We start from the raw sequence: 21,425 nt of genomic DNA, 5'->3' as shown, positions 1-21,425 counted from the left end.
AAGAATCAGACTCTTAATCCACTGTGCCACGCAGGCACCCCTTAACATTTTTTTAAGTTTATTTATTTATTTTGAGAGAGAGAGAGAGAGAGGGAAAGAGACAATCCCGAGCCGGCTCCGTGCTGACAGTGCAGACCCCGACGGGGGGGGGCTCAATCTCACGATGGTGAGATCATGACCTGAGCCGAAATCAAAGAGTCAGACGCTCAACCGACTGAGCCACCCAGGCGCCCCTGTTGCTCCCCTGTTTCACCTAATTCTGCCTCCTGCCCTCTCCTGGCCTCCTGGCCTGTCCAGGCTGAGAAGCCTCATTCTTCTGGCTTCCTGTTTTCCTCCACCTCTATCTTTCATCTCTTCCTCCTCCAGTTTCTTCCCCCCCCTCCCCCTCCCTGCCTGTTTCTTGTTTCCCTTCTCCCTCCATCTGGGGTGTGTCCTCTCCACCATTCTGTTGTACTTGGGCCCCTCGAAGCCGCCCATCCCGCCCACCCTCACGAGGGTCTGCCCCGCCGGGTAGCGTCCTGGAGTCCGAGGTGGGGAGCAGGTGGGAGTGGACACTCAGAGCAGTGAGGACTGGAGCCTGGAACCCCACAGCGTTCTCTCCCCACCCCCTCAATTCCCAGACGAGGGGAGCAGGGTTCCCAGCCCAGGGGACAGGCCAGGACTTGAGCTTGGTAACTCCCGGGCCCAGCCTGCGCTCCTCCGCGTGGCTGGTGCACACTCTTCGCTCCTGGCTTTTGCCAGCTGCCCCCAGCGCCCTTGGGGAGGCAGGCTCTCCTCCCCACCCTCCCCAGATGACTCACCCCAGGCTTGGGGAGGAGGAGAGGGGTCAGTGGGCTCAGAGGCAGGGGATCTAGTCCCAGCCAAGCGTGCTGCTGTTTCACGGTATGCCCTGGAGCTGGGGCCGAGCCCTCTGAACCACAGATGTCAATGCGGGGGCTGGCATCAGCCATGTTCTTCCCCTCGAAGAGCTGACTCTTGAATTCTCGTGGACGAAGAGAGCAGTCAGGTCTAGAGGTAGCACAGGGACTAAAGAAGTTTGGGGGAACAGAGGCTGGCAGGGGGTGCTGTGGGGGTGGAGGCTGATCCCCACAGAGATCCAGGTCGACTCCCAGGACTCCGGAAAGGGGAGGGACAAGGAAACACCCCGCCGCCCCTCAGCCCCTTGCTGAGCCATTGAATGTGCTTGGCTGTGCCTCGGTTTCCCCATCTGTAAACGGAAGGCCCTGAGCTGGGTTGAGGATGGGACTTGGAAAAGCAAAGCTGGTGTTCTATTCCGGTGGGGTGGGGAAGGAAGGGAAGCAGACCCTTGGGTGGATGTCTGGAGAATGCTAGGCTCACAGGGGAAGCAGATGTCTGGGGAGGCAGCTGGGGGGCTGACAGGGGCTGGAGGCACTGAGCTGGCCAGGGGGTTGTCGCAATCCTGCCAGGGTCATGTCTGTGCATCCCTTTCACAACCGTCCCCCCGCCACCCCCAAGCTGACACGTGGTTGTGGGGGCACAAGGCCAGCCAACCTCGAGTCTGAGGCCAGGGCCGCCCTCCCCACAGCTGCCAGGGATCACTGGCGGTCAAAGGCAGCCAGGGGAAGGGGGTGGGGGAAACACTGGACTCCAGCCCTGAGGGACGGATGTGGTGGGAGGGGAGGCGAGGGGGGGAGTGCTTCGTGCCAGGAGGGGCCCGAGGGGGTGAGTCAGGGCAGATGGAGTGTTTACCAGGGGGCCTGGAGGCCTGGGGAGTGGGGGGGGGGTCGGCAGAGGGAAAGGAGGGGTCTCGGGGAATGGATGGAAGCACACACACTGGGATCCTTGAAGCTGAAGCTTTGCAGTTTAGACTGGCTGAAAAGACCCCCTCCCAGAAGAGATTGGGGGCTGTAGGACTAAGACCCCAGGACGCATCCACGGAAGTCCGGGATGCTCCCGGATGCAGGGAGATGGGGGGAGGGGGGGGCTTGAGGGCTAGTCTGAAAGAAAGACTGCAGGTGGCATGGGAGCATGGGAGTAGGAATGTGGGGGCAGACTGGGTGACCCCAGTTGCTGGCGCTGAAGGGACTTGCTGAGAAGGGAGGGGCGGTGGAAGAGGAGGAGGCCTGGGGCGTTACAGCGAATGGAGTGACAGAGTGACTGAGTGACTGAGACAAGCCCTGAGGCCTGAAGAAAGGTGTTATGCAGGAGAAAGCCCAGAGGGAAGATGGCTTGGGGGGCGGGGGGTGGAGAATATAGGCAGTCCCCCCGTTGTAGGGCTGAGATCCACCGACCGTCAGGGAGATTCGGAGGTGCAGGTGCTTAACACCAAGAGGCACTGTCCCTAAGGGGTGTGCCTAGGCCGCACCTGACCCGCCCGCCACCAGCGGCCAGGGGCAGAAGAGGAAAAGGTAGGTGGGCACAGGACGGGATAGGAGGCTGAAGGGGAGGGATTAACCTTCCCCGCCCCCTCCGCCTCCCCCTCCCCAGCCCGATAAAGGCCTGGGCCTGGCCGGGACCTCCCATCCCCTGGTTGCTGTGGCTCCGCGGATCCAGGTTGGTGCTCAAGGCCCGGGAGGGATGCCCTTCCAAGAGCACTACAAAGGGGGTGGAAGGAACTTCGGGGAGGGAGGAGGGAGGGGTGTCACCGATCACTCCCACCCCTGCTTCTGCTTCCAGAGCGCCCCTTCGGTCCAGCCATGAGGCTCATCCTGTGGCTCCCGGTTTTGGTGGTGGTTCTGTTGATGGTTTTGGAAGGTAAAAGTGGGATAGGAGAACCTGGGAGTCTGAGATTTGGAAGCTTGAAGTTGGACACGGGCCTGGGGCCCAAACTTGGAGGTCCCTTGGGAGCGCAGCGGCCCGTTCTGTGCCCTGGTTTTCCTATGTGTCACCGACACCCCCACACCCGACCCCTGCAAAGATGGGTGAGGGCTCTCTGAGGGGCGGTCCAGCGACGGGCAAGTCTGTCCGGGAAGCCCTAGCAACCGATGATGTATGCACTCGCCCCTCCCCGATTGGTTGTCCTGCGTTTACAGTCTGGAAAGGGGCGGGGGAGGAGGCTGTGCTGAGAGTAAGCGAATACCCACCCACCCAGCAGCTTGAGCTCCATCTGGTCGCGTTAGTACCCGCCCCCCGCACCCCCCGCACCCCACTCCGTTCCTTCCGATTCTAGCACCACGACCTCCAAGAATCACTTTCAAGTACAGTAGCTCCTCTCTCATCTCTGGTATCTCATCCTAAGGGCTCCCAATACTGAAAGTTTTGTACCCCTGCCTATCTCTGGACAGGTCCAGCCCCGGCCCAGGGGGCCCCAGCTATCGCCAGCACCTTCAGTAACATCCCCAATTCGCTGAAGGAGTTTGGTAACAACCTGAAGGACGCCTTCGAGAGCATTCCTGAGGCGACTCGGTTAGGAATCTTCCCAGGGCTTGGGAGGGCTGGGTCTGTCGATTAGCAGAGTGGGGAAACTGAGGCTTGGAGCGGCTGACAGCTTCCCCCGTGGTCACAGCTGGCTCACAGAGTGCTCAGATGTGGGGGACAGGTTGCCGACTCCCATCTAGACCACACTGTAGAAATGGTGCTGCGTGGTGGTGTTAAGACCAGCTTGGGAATCAGTCGGACCTGGGTCCACAGGCCAGCCAAGACTCACTACTCTCCGTGTGATCTCGGGAGTACATCTTGAGCCTTTTTCCAAGAATTTAAAATGGAGGGGATTTGCGTAGTGCCTGGCACATTGTAAATGCTCAATACGCCGTTTAACCAACACTGACTCCATCCGGTGACTTAGAGAATCATGCATTCAGGAACAAATAGTTATTGGGCTAAGCGTCCAGGACTGTTCCAATGTGGGGAATAATCGTGGTGAATAAGATAAAGTCCCAGCCCACAGGGAACAGGCTGTAAAACCAGTGAATTTCCAGGAGATTAGTCCAAACAGAGCTAAGCACCGAGATGACATTAAACAGGGTAGGCTTACAGACAACCAAAGACTGGGGAGGGGCTTTTGTAGATTTGGTTATTGGGTCCCCTTTGAAGTGGAGACACTTTCTTTTTTTAAGTAAGCGCTATGCCCAACACGGGGCTTGAACTGATGACCCCGAGATCAGGAGATCAAGAGTCGAATGCTCCACTGACTGGAGCCAGCCAGGTGCTCCTTTTTCAGATCTCAATTTAAAGTGTTAGTGCTAAGGCGCTTGGGTGGCTCAGTCGGTTGAGTGTCCCACATCAGCTCAGGCCATGACCTCACGGTTGGTGAGTTCGAGCCCTGCGGCGGACCCTGTGCTCACAGCTCAGGTCCTGGATCCTGCTTCAGGCTCTGTCTCTTTGCCTCTCCCCTACTCAACTTTTGTTTCTCTCTCTCAAATATAAATAAACATTAAAAAAAAAAAAAAAAAGTAAAGCGTTACCGCTTCATGGGGCACTTGGCTGTCTTAAAAAAAAAAGAGAGATCTGAATGATTAGGAAAATCCAGCCAGGCCTAGAAACATGGGAAGAATGTTCCCTGTGACTACAAAGGCCCTGAGCCAGGAAGACACGTACATAATCAAGGAGAGACTGGCATTCCAGGCAAGGGGAACATCCTGGGCAAAGATAAAGAGGCTCTGAAGAGTGCCCTTGAATAAGTAAGGAGAAGAAACCTAGGAAAGAGAGTGCTCCGTAGCAAGAGACAGCAAGCCTTGACAGCTAGGCCAGGGTGAAGCGTTCTGACTTCAAAGGGCTCTGATCCATCTGGAAAACTGAAACCCCGACCTTGGGCCACCCACCCCAAGGCTCTACCCAGTCTCACAGATGTGGGAGCTATGCTGTTTCTTTGGGGGAAGGAGGAGATAGGGAGTCAGGTAAGGGGCAGGATTGGGGCTTCCTGAGGGGAGACAAAACACAATGACCTCTCTTGCTCTCCGTCTCTCCCCTACAGGAAATTGATGACCTCCTTTGCTGAGGGGCTCAAAAATTTAAGACTTCCCCTGCTCTGAATACCAAGAGAGCTGCCTCTGTCCTCTGGGCTGTGCCCCAGGAGGGGGCTCCAAAATTTCCCATACCCCGGCTCTCTCTTGGCAGGAGGACTTTGTGATGTCCATATCGACCCCACCCTCCAATAAAAATACCTTAGAGAATTCTGAGTGCTTTGTTGCTGGGAGGCAGAAGGCTATGGGATAGGGTAGAGGTTGCGCCTTTGGGGGAGAGGGGCTAGGATTCAAATGTATGGAGCAATTCTCTACTTGTCCTGTGCTGAGGACTTTGAACTTCATGATCCCAAAAGAATCCTCATGAGTACCTTGGGATCTGGGCCCTGTTAATTCCATGAGGGCATTGAAACCCAGAGGGGTGGGCGCCTGGGTGGCTCAGTCGGTTAAGCGTCCGACTACGGCTCTGGTCATGATCTCATGGTTTGTGAGTTCGAGCCCCCAATCCTGCTATCTGCTGTCAGCACAGAGCCTGCTTCGGATTGTGTCTCCCTCTCTCTCTGCCCCTCCTCTGCTTGTGCTCGCTCTCTCTCTCTCTCTCTCTCTCTCAAAAATAAATAAACATTAAGGAAAAAAAAAAAAAAGTTATGAAGCCCAGAGAGGTGAAGTCACTTGTCAGGAAGGGGAGAGCTGGGTTGGACCCCAACCTGAGGCTGCTGCTCTGCCATAGTCTTCCCTGACTGGGCTGCCCAAAACGAGGGACCCCAGGTTGGTTCATCACCATGCACACAATAGGTGTTTATTACACTTAAAATGGGAAATAGGGATGTGGAAGGGAGCAAGGGGAGGACATAGGCTAGAGCCCTGAAAAAGATCAACACAATCCACACCCTCCAAGGAAACTTTGATGCCCCCTCCTCCAGGAAGCCCTCCTTAACCCCCACGCTGGATCAAGCATCTCCATCCCAGCCCTGCCCACTCGGGGTCATCACTGGTGATGGGTCTGTCTCCCCTGCTGGACTGTATGCCCCATCACTGCTGTCCCCAGGCATAGTTCAGCACAGGACTGGGCCTGGTACATGGGTTCCATAATACTTGGTGGCATAATTATTCTCAATCTGAAAAACAAAACAAAAAAAACCTAAACAAGAAGAAACTGAGGCACAGAAGTCTAAAGTCAATTATGTGATGTTACACAGCCACAAATGGGTAGAGCTGGGATTTGAATGTCGCCTGGGGGGATGGGGGGCAGTCCCAGGACCACATTCTTACTTCACTTTCCCTGTTCCTGAGTCACCCTGCCAGACTCACCGGCTACAACCACACCCACACCCACTCACTCACACACACACTCACACACACACACACACACCCGGCTGTGGGCCCTATTTGCTCATCCCCAGCATATTAAAGCACACCCACATCCTTCATTAGGTAAAATTCATATGCGCAATCTCGCCTGGCAAAAGGGTGTATTCTGTGCCGACTTAATCAATTGCTAATCTTTACTTGGCCCTTTGTCCAGCATTTCGGAGCCCATTTATTTTATTTTATTTTTATTTTTATTTATTCTTACTTTTTTTTAATGTTAGTTATTTTTGAGAGAAAGACAGTGCGTGAGCAGGGGAGGGGCAGAGAGAGAGGGAGACACAGCATCCAAAACAGGCTCCAGGCCCTGAGCTGTCAGCACAGAGCCCGACGCGGGGCTCGAACCCACAGACCGCGAGATCATGACCTGAGCCGAAGCCGGACGCTCAACCGACTGAGCCACCCAGGCGCCCCGGAGCCAATTTATTTTTTAAGCATTTTCCTGAAAACTGCCACCCCACCCCATCCCCAACCTCCAACCCCTGCCCCCCCCCCCCCCCCCCGAGCTCTCGGGTTAGAAAGGCACAGGGTCAGAGAAGACAGACAGCAAGCAGTTCATGGAGTGCCCCCTCCGCTTTTGAAGAGAGGCTCAGAGTCAGGGGCAATTAGATGAAAACCACCAAAGACACCAGTCTGCTTCCGGTCACCTGGCCGAAAGCAGAAGATTGGAAAATGCCCGGTGCCGGTGAGGATATGGGTACCCGAGAAGAAGCACATTCTTGGGGCGCCCGGGTGGCTCAGTCGCTTAAGAATCCTATTCGGCTCAGGTCATGATCTCACAGTTTGTGAGTTTCAGCCCCGCGTCGGGCTCTGTGAAGACAGCTCAGAGCCCGGTGCCTGCTTTGGATTCTGTGTCTCCCTCTCTCTCTGCCCCTCCCCCGCTTGAGCTCTGTTTCTCTCTCTCTCTCTCTCTCTCTCTCTCTCTCAAAAATAAATAAACATTAAAAAATAAAAAAAATTTTTAAAACCCAGCACACTCTCTTCAGGAGTGTGGACTGGATCTCTCTTATGAAGAGCATCCTGGAAGTTTCTAGTGACATTAAGTATTTGGGTGCCCCGCGTCCCAGCGGTCCCCAATGTGGCACCGTGCGGGGACGAGAGAAACATCTGGGAAGATGGATGAGGACGTTCACTGCAGAAGCAGCCTAGCAGTCCATCACCGGCGGGGGTGGGGGTGGGGGTTGAAAAAATAAAGCGTGGAACCCCATGCAGCCGCAGAAAGAACCAGCTAGATGTTCAGGCAACCGTTTGGAGAGATGTAACAGTGTAGCGCTGAGTGGAAAAGAAACAAGATGCATTGGGTGGTGTCATTGATGTAAAATTCGAACACACACACGTGGAACGGCCTTGTGTGTTTGACCTCTTTTATGTCTGAGGACAACTCCAAGCACGTCCGGGGATGCTTATGGAGGATGGAGGACAGGACAGAGGATGGAGAACAAAGGTGGGAGATAGGGGCGCCTGGCTGGCTCAGTATGTGGAACTTGTGACTCTTGATCTCAAGGTTGTGAGTTCAAGCCCCATACTGGGTATAAAGATGACTTAAAAATAAAATCTTAAAAAAAAAAAAAAAAAGGGCGGGGGTGGGGTGCGCCTGAGTGGCTCAGTCAGTCGACAGTCTGACTTTGGCTCAGATCATAATCTTGCAGTCAGTGAGTTCGAGCCCCGCGTCGGGCTCTGTGCTGATAGCTCGGAGCCTGGAGCCTGCTTCCCATTCTGTGTCTCCCTCTCTCTCTCTCTCTCTCTCTCTCTCTCTCTGCCCCTCAGCTGGTCATACTGTCTCTCTCAAAGTAAATAAACATTAAAAAAAATTTTTTTTAGGGGCACTTGGGTGGCTCAGTCAGTTGGGCATCCGACTTCGGCCCAGGTCGCGATCTCACAATTCATGAGTTCGAGCCCCACGTCGGGCTCTGTGCTGACAGTTTGGAGCCTGGAGCCTGCTTCGGAGTCTGTGTCTCCTTCTCTCTCTGCCCCTCCCCTGCTCACGCACTCTCTCTCTCAGAAATAAACATTTAAACATTTTTTCCCCACCTTTTTTTTTTAAAGGTGGGAAATAAATATAACCCTCTGTACTTAATGCACCATTTCCCCCTGCCCTAATCAGCCCTCCAAGCTCCTTATACCCTCTTCCCACTCAGAAGCCAGAGGGATCCTGTTAGAACACAAGTCACATCACACCCTTCCTCCACTCACAACCCTCTCACCACCCTCAGAGGAAAACTCAAAAGATCTTATGAGAGTCTGTCAGCTTTCAACTACCTGGCCAGGTCACCCCTACGGCTTTTTCCCCTCCCTCGTGTGCAACTCCTCAGCCTCGTCCAACGCACTGAGCAGGCTCCTACCCCAGGGCCTTTGCACTCGCTGCCCACCCTGCCTGGAACGTTCTTCCCGCAGATGTCCAGCTATCTGCCTGGCTCACTCCTCTTCTTCAGGTGTCTGTTCAACAGCCGTGTCCCCGTTGTGGCCCCCCCAGACTGCTCTCCCACCGCCCTGCTACCTCCTTATCTGCCTGTCTTTCCAGTATTTGCCACCCTCTAATATATGTCTCTTTGGTTACTTGTTTACTGCCTGTGTCTCCCACTGCTGGAAGTCAAGTTCACGGAGGCGGTCTTGTCTCCTGCAGTGCCCCCCTGAGTGCCCAGGACAGTACCTGGAGCACAGTGAGAGCTCCAACAATGCTTCTTCTTCTTCTTCTTCTTTTTCTTTATTTATTTTGAGAGAGAGAACAGGGGATGGGCCAAGAGAGGGGGAGAGACAGAATCCCAAGCAGGCTCTGTGCTGTCAGTGCAGAACCTGACATGGGGCTCAAGCTCATGAACCATGAGATCATGACCTGGGCCGAAACCAAGAGCCAGACGCTTAACAGACTGAGCCACCCAGGCGCCCTTCATTCATTCTAATTTTAAGATTTTCTTTTCACGTTTTATTTTTTAAATGTTTGTTTTTATTTTTTTTTATTATTTTTTTAACGTTTTTTATTTATTTTTGAGACAGAGAGAGACAGAGCATGAACAGGGGAGGGTCAGAGAGAGAGAGACACAGAATCTGAAACAGGCTCCAGGCTCTGAGCCGTCAGCACAGGGCCCGACGCGAACTCACGGACTGCGAGATCGTGACCCAAGACGAAGTCGGCCGCTCAACCGACTGAGCCACACAGGCGCCCCTTTAATTTTATTTTTGAGAGAGAGAGAGAGCAAGCAGGGGAGGTGCAGAGAGAAGGCGGGGGTGGGGGGAGGACCCGGAGCAGGCTCTGTGCTGACAGCAGAGAGCCCGATGCGGGGCTTGAACTCACCAACCGCAAGAATGTGACCTGAGCAGGAATGGGCCGCTCAACTGAGCCACTCAGGCGCCCCTCTTTTTACATTTTGTATTTAGAGCCAATATGTTTCTTCTCAGGTTTACAAACTTAACCTTCAGGACCTCAGAGAGCAAATAGCCCTGATCACACCAAAACAAAAAACAAACAACAACAACAAAAAACACCCAGAGAGCCCCGAGCATGTGTGTAGGAGCATTCACACTCCACACTTGGGGGGGGGGGGGGGAGGAGGTGGCCCACCCAGCGGGCAGGGCAAGGATGGGGGACTCCAGTGGGCACCTGGCTTGGGGTAGCTAGTCCGGGAGGGCTCCCTGGAGGAGGCGACACAGCACCTGCAACCCAGAAGACAATCCGGAAGTAGTCAGCGAGAACCGGGGAACCGCGTGAGAAGCCGCACAGCTTTCGTCCCCGTGTATGTTCGCCAGGAGCCACGTGACTGGAAAACTGGATACAAAAGCGAACGGGCAGAGCCATTTTGGAGAACAGTTTGGCGGTTCCTCAAAGCGTGCAACAGAGCCCCCGGCGATCCCATTACCGGGCGTCTATCCACCCAGGCGAACCGCACACAGGTTCGCGCAAAAACGTACGCGTGGATGGCCACGGCAGCGGTGTTTGCACTGGAACAGCCCAAATGCCCATCAACTGAGAAACGGATAAGCAAATCCACATGGCGTGTGTAGATGTGTATCCGCGCAGTGAATATTATTCTGCCGGCAAAAGGAAGGAAGCGCCCTCACACACCACGCAAAAGACCACGTGGTGTATGTTTCCCTTCCCATGATGCCCGGGATAGGGAAACCCACAGAAACAGAAGGGCCATCGGCAGTCTTTGCCCCCTGCTGGGCCGGGGAGGGGGGGGGGGGAGAAGGCAATGGAAGTGACCCTAAGGGGCTAATGGGAATGGAAGTTTCCTTTCGGGGTGATGCAAACGTTCTGGAATCGGAGGGCGGTGATGGTTGCACAACTCGGCAAACGTACTAGAAAACATCGCATCGCACCCTTGAGGAGGGCGAGTTTTACGGTTCGCGAATATCCCCGTTTTTAAAAATTAACGAAAGGAGAATTTCCCGGGCGGAAGGCAGAAAGAAGAGATAACAGAGGGGGACGTTTCAACCTCTTTTCTGCCCCGGGCTTCCCTGCCAGAACCCGGAGGCACAGAGGAAGGAGGTGAGCGCTTAGGAGTGCTGGAAGGGAGGCGGGTTAGGGGATTGAGGAGGGAGGGGATGGGGTCTGGACTGGGGGAGAGTGATTTTGGGGTCTGGGGGTCTCTTGGACATGTTACTGCAGGCTCAGAGGTGCCCTCTGCCCTGTGGGCTCGCGGGGCCTGCCACTCCCAAACCCGCTCCCTCTTGTGACCTCCGTCTCTGCGCCCATCACCCCACTCCCAAGTTGTTATTGAGCTGACTCTGAGGTCCGCCCTGAACGACCTTCAGCCTGTTCCTGTCCCCAGGATGGACAAACATTGCAAACAGCAAACAGCCCACACTGACCTTGGACCTGGGGCAGGGGTCAGAGACCTCCCCCAGCCCTGCTCCAACCACCCTCTTGGCCTCCGGGACTCAGGTGGGGGAGGTGCGTCGGGGCATGTCCTGGCTTGGCTAGATCTGAGAGAGCTGGGTTCAAATGCACCCCTTGCTGTTCGAGGAGCCATTGGTAAGTGGACTCCCCTCCCACGCCCCCAAGCCTCAGTTTCCTCATCTGTAAAATGGGAACGTTAGATGCCCACCTCAGAGCTCTGTTGTGTTACATCAACGAGTTAAGGTGCCAAAGCCCTGCTGTGGCCCCTGGTGCCTAGCGTGTGCTCAGAAAAACACAGGCTTAATCAACAGCCACTGACCTTGACCCAGCACCTCTGGTGCCTCTCGTGGTAATTTACATAAACGGTCTCCTCTACTCTCTGGGATAGGTAGTCCATGATTCTCAGTCGTGGATGAAGCAACCGGCCCAGAGAGGTTAAGCAACTCGCACCGGGTCACACAGCAGGGAGGATGAGGAGCAAGGCTCTGAACCCCCACCTCGTGCTTCTTGTAACACAAGGCATGGTGAGTTTTTCTTTTTTCCTTTTTTCTCATGGTCAAATACATCACATACAATTTACCATTTTAGCCCTTTTAGGGGTACATTAAGTTGCACCCTCCATCCCTGGAACTTTCTCAACCTCCCAAACAGAAATTCAAGGAGGTGTGTGTGTGTGTGTGTGTGTTTTAATGTTTATTTCTGTATTTATTTTGAGAGAGCACAAGTCAGGGAGGAGCAGAGAGAGAGAGAGAGAGAGAATCCCCAGCAGGCTCCGCTGTCAGCACAGAGCCCCAGGCGGGGCTCGAACCCGCGAGCTGTGAGATCACGACCTGAGCCGAACTGGAGAGTCGGACCGAGCCGCCCATGGGCCCGTCCCGGAGGTTTTATTTTGTGATTCTGTTAGGAACTGCTGGGCACATTCGTTGTGCACCTGCTGCATGCCAGAGCCCGTTCTGCTGGAAGCCGCTGGGTCGGGACCAAGCTGTACAGTGTCGCCCCTTATCTGTGGGGGATGCACTCCAAGACCCCCAGTGGACACTTGAAACCACAGACAGTGAGTGCCAAGCCCTAGATACACTGTCTTTCCCTATCGGAGCACCCCTATGATGCAGTTTAACTTTCAAAATCAGACAGTAAGAGATAAACAACAACACTAATGATAAAGAAAAACAATTACAGAGGTGCCTGGGTGGCTCAGTGGGTCGAGCCTCCGACTTCGGCTCAGGTCACGATCTCACGGTTCGTGGGTTCGAGCCCCGCGTCGGGCTCTGTGCTGACAGCTCCGAGCCTGGAACCTGCTTCGGATTCTGTGTCTCCCCCTCTCTCTGCCCCTCCCCTGCTCATGCTCTGTCTCTCTCTGTCTCAAAAATAAATAGAAAAATTAAAAAAGAAAAAGAAAAGAAAAACAATTACAATAATACACCGTAATAAAAGTTATGGGAGCGTGGTCTCTCTCTCCCCCGTATCTTATCGTACTGCGTTCACCCTTCTTGTGATGATGTGAGAGGATAGGCTGTCCCCGTGATGAGATGAAGTGATGGCAATGACATAGACCCTGTGACACAGTATTAGGTGATTATTGACCTGCTGGCATATTGTCAGGTCATCCGCTTCCAAACCTTAGCTGACCTTGGGTCACTGACACTGTGCATAAAGGTGAGGCGGGGGGGGGGGGGGCTACTGTCTACTTGTTCGGGTTGTGGCCAAGCGGGGGGGGGGGGGGGGTTGTCAGATTCACCGCATAAAAATACAGCCTCCCCGGGGGCGCCTGGGTGGCTCAGTCAGTTAAGCAACCGACTCCTGGTTTCGGCTCAGGTCACGATCTTGCAGTTCATGAGATCGAGCCCCACATCGGGCTTTGTGATGATAGAGCAGAGCCTGTGGGATTCTCTCTCTCTCTCTCTCTCTCTCTCTCTCCCTCTCTCTGCCACTCCCCTGCATACATGCTCTCTCCCTCTCCCTCTCCAAATAAATAAACCTTAAAAAAATGTTTTAAAAAAAGGACAGGCTCCTGGTTAGATTTGAATTTCAGATAAGTAACAAATAATTTCTAGTATAATTCCCCAATATTGCATGGGACATACTTATACCGAAAGAAAAACTTATTATTTATCTGAATTCACATGGGCATCCTATATTTTACTCGGCAACCCTGGACCAAAGAATCCAGTCCATTGGGGCGCCTGGGTGGCGCAGTCGGTTAAGCGTCCGACTTCAGCCAGGTCACGACTCGCGGTCCGTGAGTTCGAGCCCCGCATCGGGCTCTGTGCTGACAACTCAGAGCCTGGAGCCTGCTTCCGATTCTGTGTCTCCCTCTCTCTCTGCCCCTCCCCCGTTCATGCTCTGTCTCTCTCTGTCCCAAAAATAAATAAACGTTGAAAAAAAAAAAATTAAAAAAAAAAGAATCCAGTCCATGGTCCCCTGGCCAGGCTGTGTGCCCTGAGTTATGGCTGGGTCCTCCGAGAGATAAAGGCTCATTCCCTTCCTTCGTTCCTTCCTTCCTCTCTCCTCCTTCTCTCTCTTCTTTCTATGTCTTCTTTCTTTCTCTCTTTCCTTTCTTTCTTTCTTCCTTTTGCTCATTTTCTTTCTGCCTAGTATGGGGCCTGAGCCTGACATGGACAACCTCCTACTATGTGCACCTGGAACTTTCTCTCACAGAGCCTCACGCAGCCTTCACGCGGACTCTAGGAGGCGGGCGCTTCTTACCATCCCCATTTCACAGATGAAAACAGTGAGGCCCAGAGAAGGAATTGGAACTGCCCAGATCACACGGCAAGAGCGTGTCTGGCCTAGAGCCCAGTGCCCAAGGGTCTTCAATATGAAAGAAGTAATCATAAACAGCCATGGTTGGTGAGCACCTCCGTTGCTGGGCTCTTTGTTAAGACCTCTCCTAGAAGCATTTCATTCCATTAAAGCCCTGCCTGGAGTATGGACTGTGGGCCCATTTTTCAGAGCGGGGAAACTGAGGCCAGAAAGAGGGGCCAGCTCGTGAGGTGGAGCCAGGATTTGAACACCAGTCAGCGTCCGAGGCCAAAGAGCCGGCTGTCTTCCCCGGTCAGGCCAAAGTGCTGGGAGGGGAGGAAGGAGGGAGGCCAGCAGGGGCGGGTGAGGCCTCTGCTTGTCACTGTCACCTGGGCCCCTGTCTCTGAAGTCCCTGCCAAGGGGCGTGGGGAGGCAGCCAGGGGAGGGCTCTGCTCCGCGTAGTCTCCCCCTCCCCCAGCCTGGAGAGCTGAGCGCAGAGGCACAGAGGAGCAGAGCCCCCAGAAATGTTGGTTCCTGGACGCAGGCCCCAGGCCCTGCCCTCCCTCTGCTTCTGCATTCTGGTCTTGGCCTGTGTCGTGGGTGAGGAAGGAAGGGATGGGCGGGCGCGGGGACCCTGCAGTCGTGCGAGGTGTGAGTGTGACGGTCCGGACGGCACGCAGGGTTGTAGACGCGCGCGCGCGGGCCTGGAGCTCGCGTGCTTTGTCCTACGCACGCAGATGTGTGTGCGTTTCCGGGCGAACGTGTCCACGGGGGCCGTGCGCGAGGGGTGTCCTTGGGGCTGGTACAAACGACAGTGGTAGATGTGTGTGTGCACGTGTGTCTGTACGGGGTTATTTATGCCAAGGATTTGAGCGCGTGGACGCTGTGAGGGTGTCTGTAGGCGCTGGCGTGCGAGCGTGCCTCGGCTTTGCACGCGCATTTAAAACGGTAACACTTGGGGCGCCTGGGTGGCGCAGTCGGTTAAGCGTCCGACTTCAGCCAGGTCACGATCTCGCGGTCCGTGAGTTCGAGCCCCGCGTCGGGCTCTGGGCTGACCACTCAGAGCCTGGAGCCTGTTTCCGATTCTGTGTCTCCCTCTCTCTCTCTGCCCCTCGCCCGTTCATGCTCTGTCTCTCTCTGTCCCAAAAATAAATAAACGTTGAAAAAAAAATTTTTTTTAATGGTAACACTTAACGTAGTGCCTCCAATGTGCAAGGGGCCATTCCTAGTGCCTTAGGCGTGTTCGGTGTTAGCGCCAAGTCCTCCCAGGAATCCTGGCCTTATCCCGTTCTGGAGAAGGGGAAACTGAGTTTTGAAGATGTGCACCGTTGGCTTGAGCACACTGCCGGGCCCATGGGTGCTTCTGCGCATGCGTGCGCCTGTGCGCCCGTGTGACGCCTGGGATCTGTAGGTGAGGCTTCCCCCCGGGGGGCGTGAGCGCCGCGCAGGGAGGTGCGTGCAAGGACGTAAAGTGCCCTCCGAGGCACGACCCCGGCCCCGGGGAGGAACGGACGACGCAGCCCTGCCAACCTCCTTCCCTAGGGCTGGAAAGTCCTCTGAGCTCTCCCTCCACTGCATGCGGAGGTGGTTCGGACAGCGTGGGGGGCGGGGTGTGTGTCACAGGAGAACCGAGGGGGCAGCAAGATCGGACAGTAAAGGAGGCCTCGAGAGGGGGACAGGAGTCAAAGAGGTGAGGCTGCAAACTGAGGGGGAAAAGCCACAGGCAGACAGAGGGGTGACAGGAGGGGCCGTGGGCACGGAGGGTGACAAGGAATCGACGGATGGCTCAAAGGGGGACAAGTGCTCAAAGGGACAGAAAAGGTGAAGACCAGGAGTGATGTCAAGGGGTCACCCTTGGGCCACCGGGAGCGATAGTGACGGCGAGCATGGAGGGGAAGGGAGGAGGAAGGATTCTTGGGTCCCAGCCCACCCATGTTACCCTCCGGTCCCACCTAGCATGCCAGCGAGAAGTGCCTGCAGCAACCCCCAGTATGCCACCGGAGCCGGTGGATAGTCCTTGGAGCCTGATGAAGGACAAGGTGAAGACACTGGTGACCAGGACCAGAGAGAAGTGGCAGTGGTTCTGGTGAGTGTGTGCAGCAGGGCTTGGGGGGTGGATTCCTGGGCCTGAGGGAGGAGGGGCTGGGGGCCTGGACTCCTGGGTCTGAGGGGGGCGAGGCTGAGAGTCTAGACCCCTCGGTCAGCGGGAGAACCCGGGTCAGAGGGGGGAAAAGGGCAGGGCCCGCACTCTTGGGCTCTGAGTGGGGTAAGGCCCGAGGGAGGGGGGATGAAGGGGGCGGGAGTCTTGGGAGTTGCCGGGGTCTCACGGTTTTGTCCCTCCTCTGCAGGGGACCTGAGGCCTTCCAGGGCTTTGTGCAGGCCTACTACGAAGACCACCTGAAGGATCTGAGGCTCCGCACCCAGGCCTGGCTCCGCAGCTCCAGGGACAGCCTCCTGAACAAGGCCCACAGCCTGTGCCCCCAGCTTCTGTGCAGGGACGGTGACAAGAATTAAAGTGTTTACAGCCTCCACAATAAAGAAATGCTTCTCTGTGTCCCTGTCTTAATCCGTCCCCAGTGTGACCACCCCCAGCAGTTAATGAGTAGAGGAAGGGACACCTGGCAAGGGAGGGACAGTGGGGGGGGGACCCTGAGGGGAAAGAGTCGGGGGGATGATCCCTTCCCCCAGCCCTGAGACCCACCACTGTGGGAATGTGGGGGGGCAGGAGACACCGGGCAACTCAGTTTGGGATGGAAGGTGAAGGCTGGAGTGAAGGTGGGGTCAGCAGGTCCCCACAGAGACCCCTATGCCTTTGCTTCCTATGTGGGGGAAACCCCAGACCCCTTTTCTGGTCTGAACCCCAAGGACCCCCAACCTCTCCACAGCACCCACCTGGCCCCCTGTATCTCCCGGGAGAGAACCTTGCGGGGGGTGGGGGGGGGGCTCCCTCTGGCTTGACCCCGGGGATGATGTCACTGCCCGCTCTGCCCCACCCCACCCCCTCAGCGGTCCTGTTGGCCAGGACTTTGGCCTAGGGGACAAGGTGGGGGTGGTGGCTGCGGAGGGGAGGTGGGTCCCAAGGGCTATAAAGACCTTCTCTGCACGCGTGGAGCCCGTGAGGACAGCCTGCCGGAGTCGGGTAAGAGAGGGCCCGAAATGGAAAAATGGAAAAGGGGAAGGGTCAGCGGGGAGGGGGCAGAGGCGATTAAATCAGAAACCGCAAGAGTCACGACATTCGTTGGATTCCTCTGTTGGGATCACAGAATTTAGAATCACAGACTGTTTCCCCCTGCTGATGTCCCTCGGGGTCTGACCTCCACCTTATCTCCAAATCGCAAATGACAACAGGGCCTGGGAACCGTGTGCCTCAGAGCCGAGAGCCTCTGTCATAGGGTTGGGGTGAAGACAGATGGAATTGCATGTAGAACAGGGCCCAGGGCATCAGAAACCTACCTACTCATCCAGTGGTGGGTTCTTTTTTTTATTAAAAAAAAAATTGTTTTACATTTTTTTAAATGTTTATTTATTTTCGCGAGAAAGAGACAGAGTGTGCAGGGGGGAGGGGCGGGGGGGGGGGCGGAACACAGATTCCGAAGCAGGCTCCAGGCTCCGAGCTGTCAGCACAGAGCCCGACACGGGGCTCCAACTCAAGATCATGACCTAGGTCGAAGTCGGACGCCCAACGGACGGACAGAGCCACCTAGGCACCCCCAGTGGTGGGTTCTTAACTGAGCCTGGGACCCTGCAGACTGGGTCTCGGCATAAGTGTCACCCTCTGCTAAGGCTTTCACCAGGCTCCGTGACACACCCTCCCCCCTCCAGAGCACTCCCCACCATACGACCCGCTGTGTATTTTACTCAGTTAATATTGTTGATCGTGTATCTCTCTCACAATGGCTTCGTAGACAGGCGGGGCTGTTGCTGTGTTCACAGCTGGGCCCCAGAACTGTGTTCGGTACACAGTAGGTGCTTCCTGAGTGAATGAGGGGATGTTAGAATTAAGGTGTTAAAATCAGGAGCAGAATCATGAAATGTTAGACGATGAGCCCCAAGCCAATGCATTAGCACCCGGAACTCAGCTGGGGAGGTGGAGGGGCAGGGAAGCCAGCCTCTCCCCCTGGAGTTTCCGGGGAGGGGGGGGGGGAGACCCCAGGACTAGACGTCACCAGGGGCCCTGTCCCACAGCCTCCTCGGTGTTCCAGGTCTTCTGACGCCATGGGCACCCGATGCCTCCTGGTTCCGCTTCTTGTCCTTCTGGTATTGAGATGCGGTGAGTGTGGTCGGCAGGGGGCGGAGGGGCTGTGCGGGGGATGGGATGACCCCCCCCAAGCATCTTCCCAGCCCAGTTCTCGCCTGGCCCTACCCCTGTCCCCCTCCTTCCCTGCCTCATTCTCCCCTGCTGCTGGTTCCTCAGCTCTCCTAAGGCACCCTCCCTCTGCAGATGTCCAGGGGGACGACATGGCCCGGCAAGATGAAGCCACGGGCCCCACCCTGCTCTCCAAGATGCAGGAATCACTCTATGGCTACTGGGGCTCAGCCAAAGCGGCCGCCCAGGACCTATACAAGAAGACATATCTGACCACTGTGGATGAGAAAATCAGGTATCCACAAGCCACGCCCCCCCCACCCAGGGGAACCAGGAGTCTGGGCCCCGAGCTCTGTGGGAACCCTGGATTCTGAGATCCCAGCCCTGTCCTACCTGGGGATCCAGGAGTTTGGGTTCCAGCCACCATCCCTCACAGGACACATGATTCTGGGCCCCAAGCCTCATCCTCCCTCAGACCTGGGGCCCAAGACCCGGGGCTCCTCCCTGCTCAGAGCCTCTGTCCTTTCTCCCCAGGGACATGTACAGCACAAGCACAGCAGCCGTGAGAATTTACACAGGGATTCTCACTGACCAGATACTTTCTATGCTGTCGGGAGACTCATAGCAGCTGGGCCCCGACCGTGGGGGAGGGGAGAGCCCAGACCCCAGGACTCCTTGGCTCCCGCGACCTACCCCTCACTTCTTAGCAGCTCTCGGCATCCTGTTCCCAATGCTAGCCTGACTTCTTATAAATAAATTAAAAACAAAAAACATTTATTTTCTTCCATTTGGTTGCTTTTCGAAGACCTTAGAGGGCCAAGATGGCAGGACTGATTCAGTCCATCCAATACTTATCGAGTGCCCATTGGACGTATGTAGCCCTAACTCGATCATTGGGGATAAAGAGGTGAATAATAACATTGGATCGTCACAACCACATTAGAGACTGTCCTGCACCAAGGTCTGGCTTTCTCACACGTAAAACGACCATGAACATCGCTAACCTGCTGTGGCCTCTGGCAGTCTCTAGGCCCTGGGCTGATGTTTTATTTGTTTATTATTTATTCATTATTTTTTTTAATGTGTATTTATTTTTAAATTTTTTTCAACGTTTATTTATGTTTGGGACAGAGAGAGACAGAGCATGAACGGGGGAGGGGCAGAGAGAGAGGGAGACACAGAATCGGAAGCAGGCTCCAGGCTCCGAGCCGTCAGCCCAGAGCCCGACGCGGGGCTCGAACTCGCGGACCGCGAGATCGTGACCTGGCTGAAGTCGGACGCCTAACCGACTGCGCCACCCAGGCGCCCCATGTGTATTTATTTTTGAGAGAGACAGAGACAGAATGCAAGTGGGTTAGGGGCAGAGAGAGAGGGAGACCCAGAATCCAAAGCAGGCTCCAAGCCGTCAGCACAGAACCTGATGCGGGGCTCGAACTCACAGAGCTGTGGGATCATGACCTGAGCCAGAGTCAGACGCTCAACCCACTGAGCCACCCAGGCACCCCTGGGCTGATGTTTTTGTTTTTTTTTTTTAATTTTTTTTTTAACGTTTATTTATTTTTGAGACAGAGAGAGAGCATGAACAGGGGAGGGGCAGAGAGAGAGGGAGACACAGAATCAGAAGCAGGCTCCAGGCTCTGAGCCGTCAGCACAGAGCCCGACGCGGGGCTCGAACTCGTGAACCGCAAGATCGTGACCTGAGCTGAAGTCGGACGCTTAACCGACTGAGCCACCCAGGCGCCCCTGGGCTGATGTTTTAAGTGTGCATCACAGTGAGGTGTCCAATGGTCCTATGACAGGGGGAGACTGGTGCCCAGACGTCACTGCTGAGCATAGGAAGTCAGCGCCCAGCTTGTCTGGGACCCAAGAGAATGGGTCCGTAAAAGCCGTGCCCTGTGACAATTCCTACACACTTGTCCCACAAGTATTTATTGAGACCCTGCCAGGCTCAGGAGACACTACAGGGGAAAGACAGAGAGTCCTGCCCTCTGTGATCTTTCCAAAAGCTATTCATTGGGTCCTGGCCCAATTCCACTCAGCTTGAGTGCTGATGGCTTTGTGGTATGTTTTGTTAGCTGCTCTCTCCTTATTAGCAATAGCGATATCATTTCCTGAGCTCCCGCTCAGGGTCAGGAGCTCTATTCCGTCTTGAAGCCACAAACAGAGAGGCTGGTGGTGGGGAGTAGGGAGGAAGCAGAGGAGGAGGAGGACGACGACCAAAGGAGATGACTTCAAGTAACATTATGTGCAATGAACAAAAGAAGAAGTGAGGAGATCCAGGCCTGGGAGCAGGCCCCTGGGGTAGGGGAGGGCATCCTGGCTGGGCTGGTCACGGGGGGATGCATCACAGTGCAGTGGTTTGGGGCTGTTGATGCCGGGAAGTGGGGGGCGGGGAGGAGGGTACTGGCTTGGCCCCCAGGTCCCCGCGGGGCAGTCAGTGGTTGGGAAATGGTATCTGGGCAGTGGGGGAATTGTAGGCAAAAAGCCCAGGGTGAACAAGAGCAGAGATGGTACAGTCAGAGAGGACAGCGCTGGGGACCCTGGGCAGAAGGCTGGGGATCTGGACTTCTGGGTCCTCAGGAAGTAGAGGGTGGTCCGGGGCCCCCAAGTCTCAGGGGTGGGGCTGCTGGCCTCCGAGGATCCAGGGCCTCTGTTTCTCCTAATCTGCTTGGCATTAACCTCCAGCCAGTCTTTCAGTGCTCTTGGGGCAGTTTTCCCAGGTCCTGAGGATGGGCAGCTGTGAGTCTAGTAGAAAACAGGGGCCTTGGGGAGGGATTGTGGGAAATGCCCCCAAGTCCCCAGGGCCTGGGAAGAGCTGAGGCTGCCAAACCCAGGGGGTGATGGGGAGGGGGGACCCTAGAGGAACAATCCCTGCTCTGTCCACTTGTTTCCCACGGACTCAAGCCAAACCAAACGACTGCCCAGGCCAGTTCTGCTTCCAACCAATCCTGGTGCCCTTCCTAGATTCCTCCTTCCTTTCTCAGGCCTCCACCCCAGTCCCATTGCCCTAGGACCCCAGAGTCCAGGCCCCTAGACTCCTCTTGCCTCACAACGCAAGAGTCTGGGTCCCCAGACTTCTTCTCCCTGGGACTCAGGAGTCTGGACCTCCAGCCCGTTTTCCTCAGGACCCAAACGTTCAGGGCTCCAGCTCTCTTCTCCCTTAGAACCTGAAATCACAGCCTCTGGTTGGTGTTGGGCGCCCCCTAGTGGAGTGCAGAGTGGCCCTGGGCGGTGATTCAATTAGCAGTTAATAGAAATGGAAGAACTTTTCTGGTCATTCAACAGAAACGGGGGAGGGCTTTGTAGGGGT

At 55.5% G+C, this 21,425-nt stretch overlaps 3 protein-coding genes across 8 annotated transcripts; all 3 read left to right on the top strand.

Annotated features, from left to right (window-relative positions):
* Window positions 1-2,442: 2,442 nt before the first annotated feature.
* APOC1 (apolipoprotein C1) lies at window positions 2,443-5,072 on the top strand. The gene is made up of 4 exons (XM_019819381.3): window positions 2,443-2,514; window positions 2,638-2,715; window positions 3,246-3,366; window positions 4,874-5,072. Exons 2-4 carry the CDS (start codon window positions 2,658-2,660, stop codon window positions 4,929-4,931), a joined length of 237 nt encoding a protein of 78 aa, XP_019674940.1. The 5' UTR covers window positions 2,443-2,514; window positions 2,638-2,657; the 3' UTR covers window positions 4,932-5,072.
* Window positions 5,073-10,474: 5,402 nt separating this feature from the next.
* Window positions 10,475-16,363, top strand: APOC4 (apolipoprotein C4). Of its 6 annotated transcripts, XM_006941120.5 has the most exons (5): window positions 10,475-10,716; window positions 11,456-11,591; window positions 13,790-13,913; window positions 15,766-15,895; window positions 16,158-16,363. In XM_006941120.5, exons 2-5 carry the CDS (start codon window positions 11,538-11,540, stop codon window positions 16,321-16,323), a joined length of 474 nt encoding a protein of 157 aa, XP_006941182.2. In that variant the 5' UTR covers window positions 10,475-10,716; window positions 11,456-11,537; the 3' UTR covers window positions 16,324-16,363. The 6 variants fall into 6 exon arrangements, with proteins under 6 accessions (XP_006941182.2, XP_019674937.2, XP_019674939.2 ...); XM_019819378.3 differs by lacking the exon at window positions 10,475-10,716 and having other exon boundaries at window positions 11,454-11,591; window positions 13,726-13,913; XM_019819380.3 differs by lacking the exon at window positions 10,475-10,716 and having other exon boundaries at window positions 11,454-11,591; window positions 13,726-13,917.
* Window positions 16,364-16,883: 520 nt separating this feature from the next.
* On the top strand, window positions 16,884-18,888 carry APOC2 (apolipoprotein C2). Its single transcript, XM_003997648.6, has 4 exons — window positions 16,884-16,948; window positions 17,995-18,079; window positions 18,251-18,410; window positions 18,650-18,888. Exons 2-4 carry the CDS (start codon window positions 18,025-18,027, stop codon window positions 18,738-18,740), a joined length of 306 nt encoding a protein of 101 aa, XP_003997697.3. The 5' UTR covers window positions 16,884-16,948; window positions 17,995-18,024; the 3' UTR covers window positions 18,741-18,888.
* The last annotated feature ends 2,537 nt before the right edge of the window (window positions 18,889-21,425 follow it).

This window comes from Felis catus, chromosome E2 (assembly GCF_018350175.1).
Source record: "Felis catus isolate Fca126 chromosome E2, F.catus_Fca126_mat1.0, whole genome shotgun sequence".
In the NCBI taxonomy this organism is placed as follows: Eukaryota; Metazoa; Chordata; class Mammalia; order Carnivora; family Felidae; genus Felis; species Felis catus.
The sequence above is the reverse complement of the archived record's forward strand: the minus strand, read 5'-3'. Positions and strand labels throughout refer to the sequence as shown.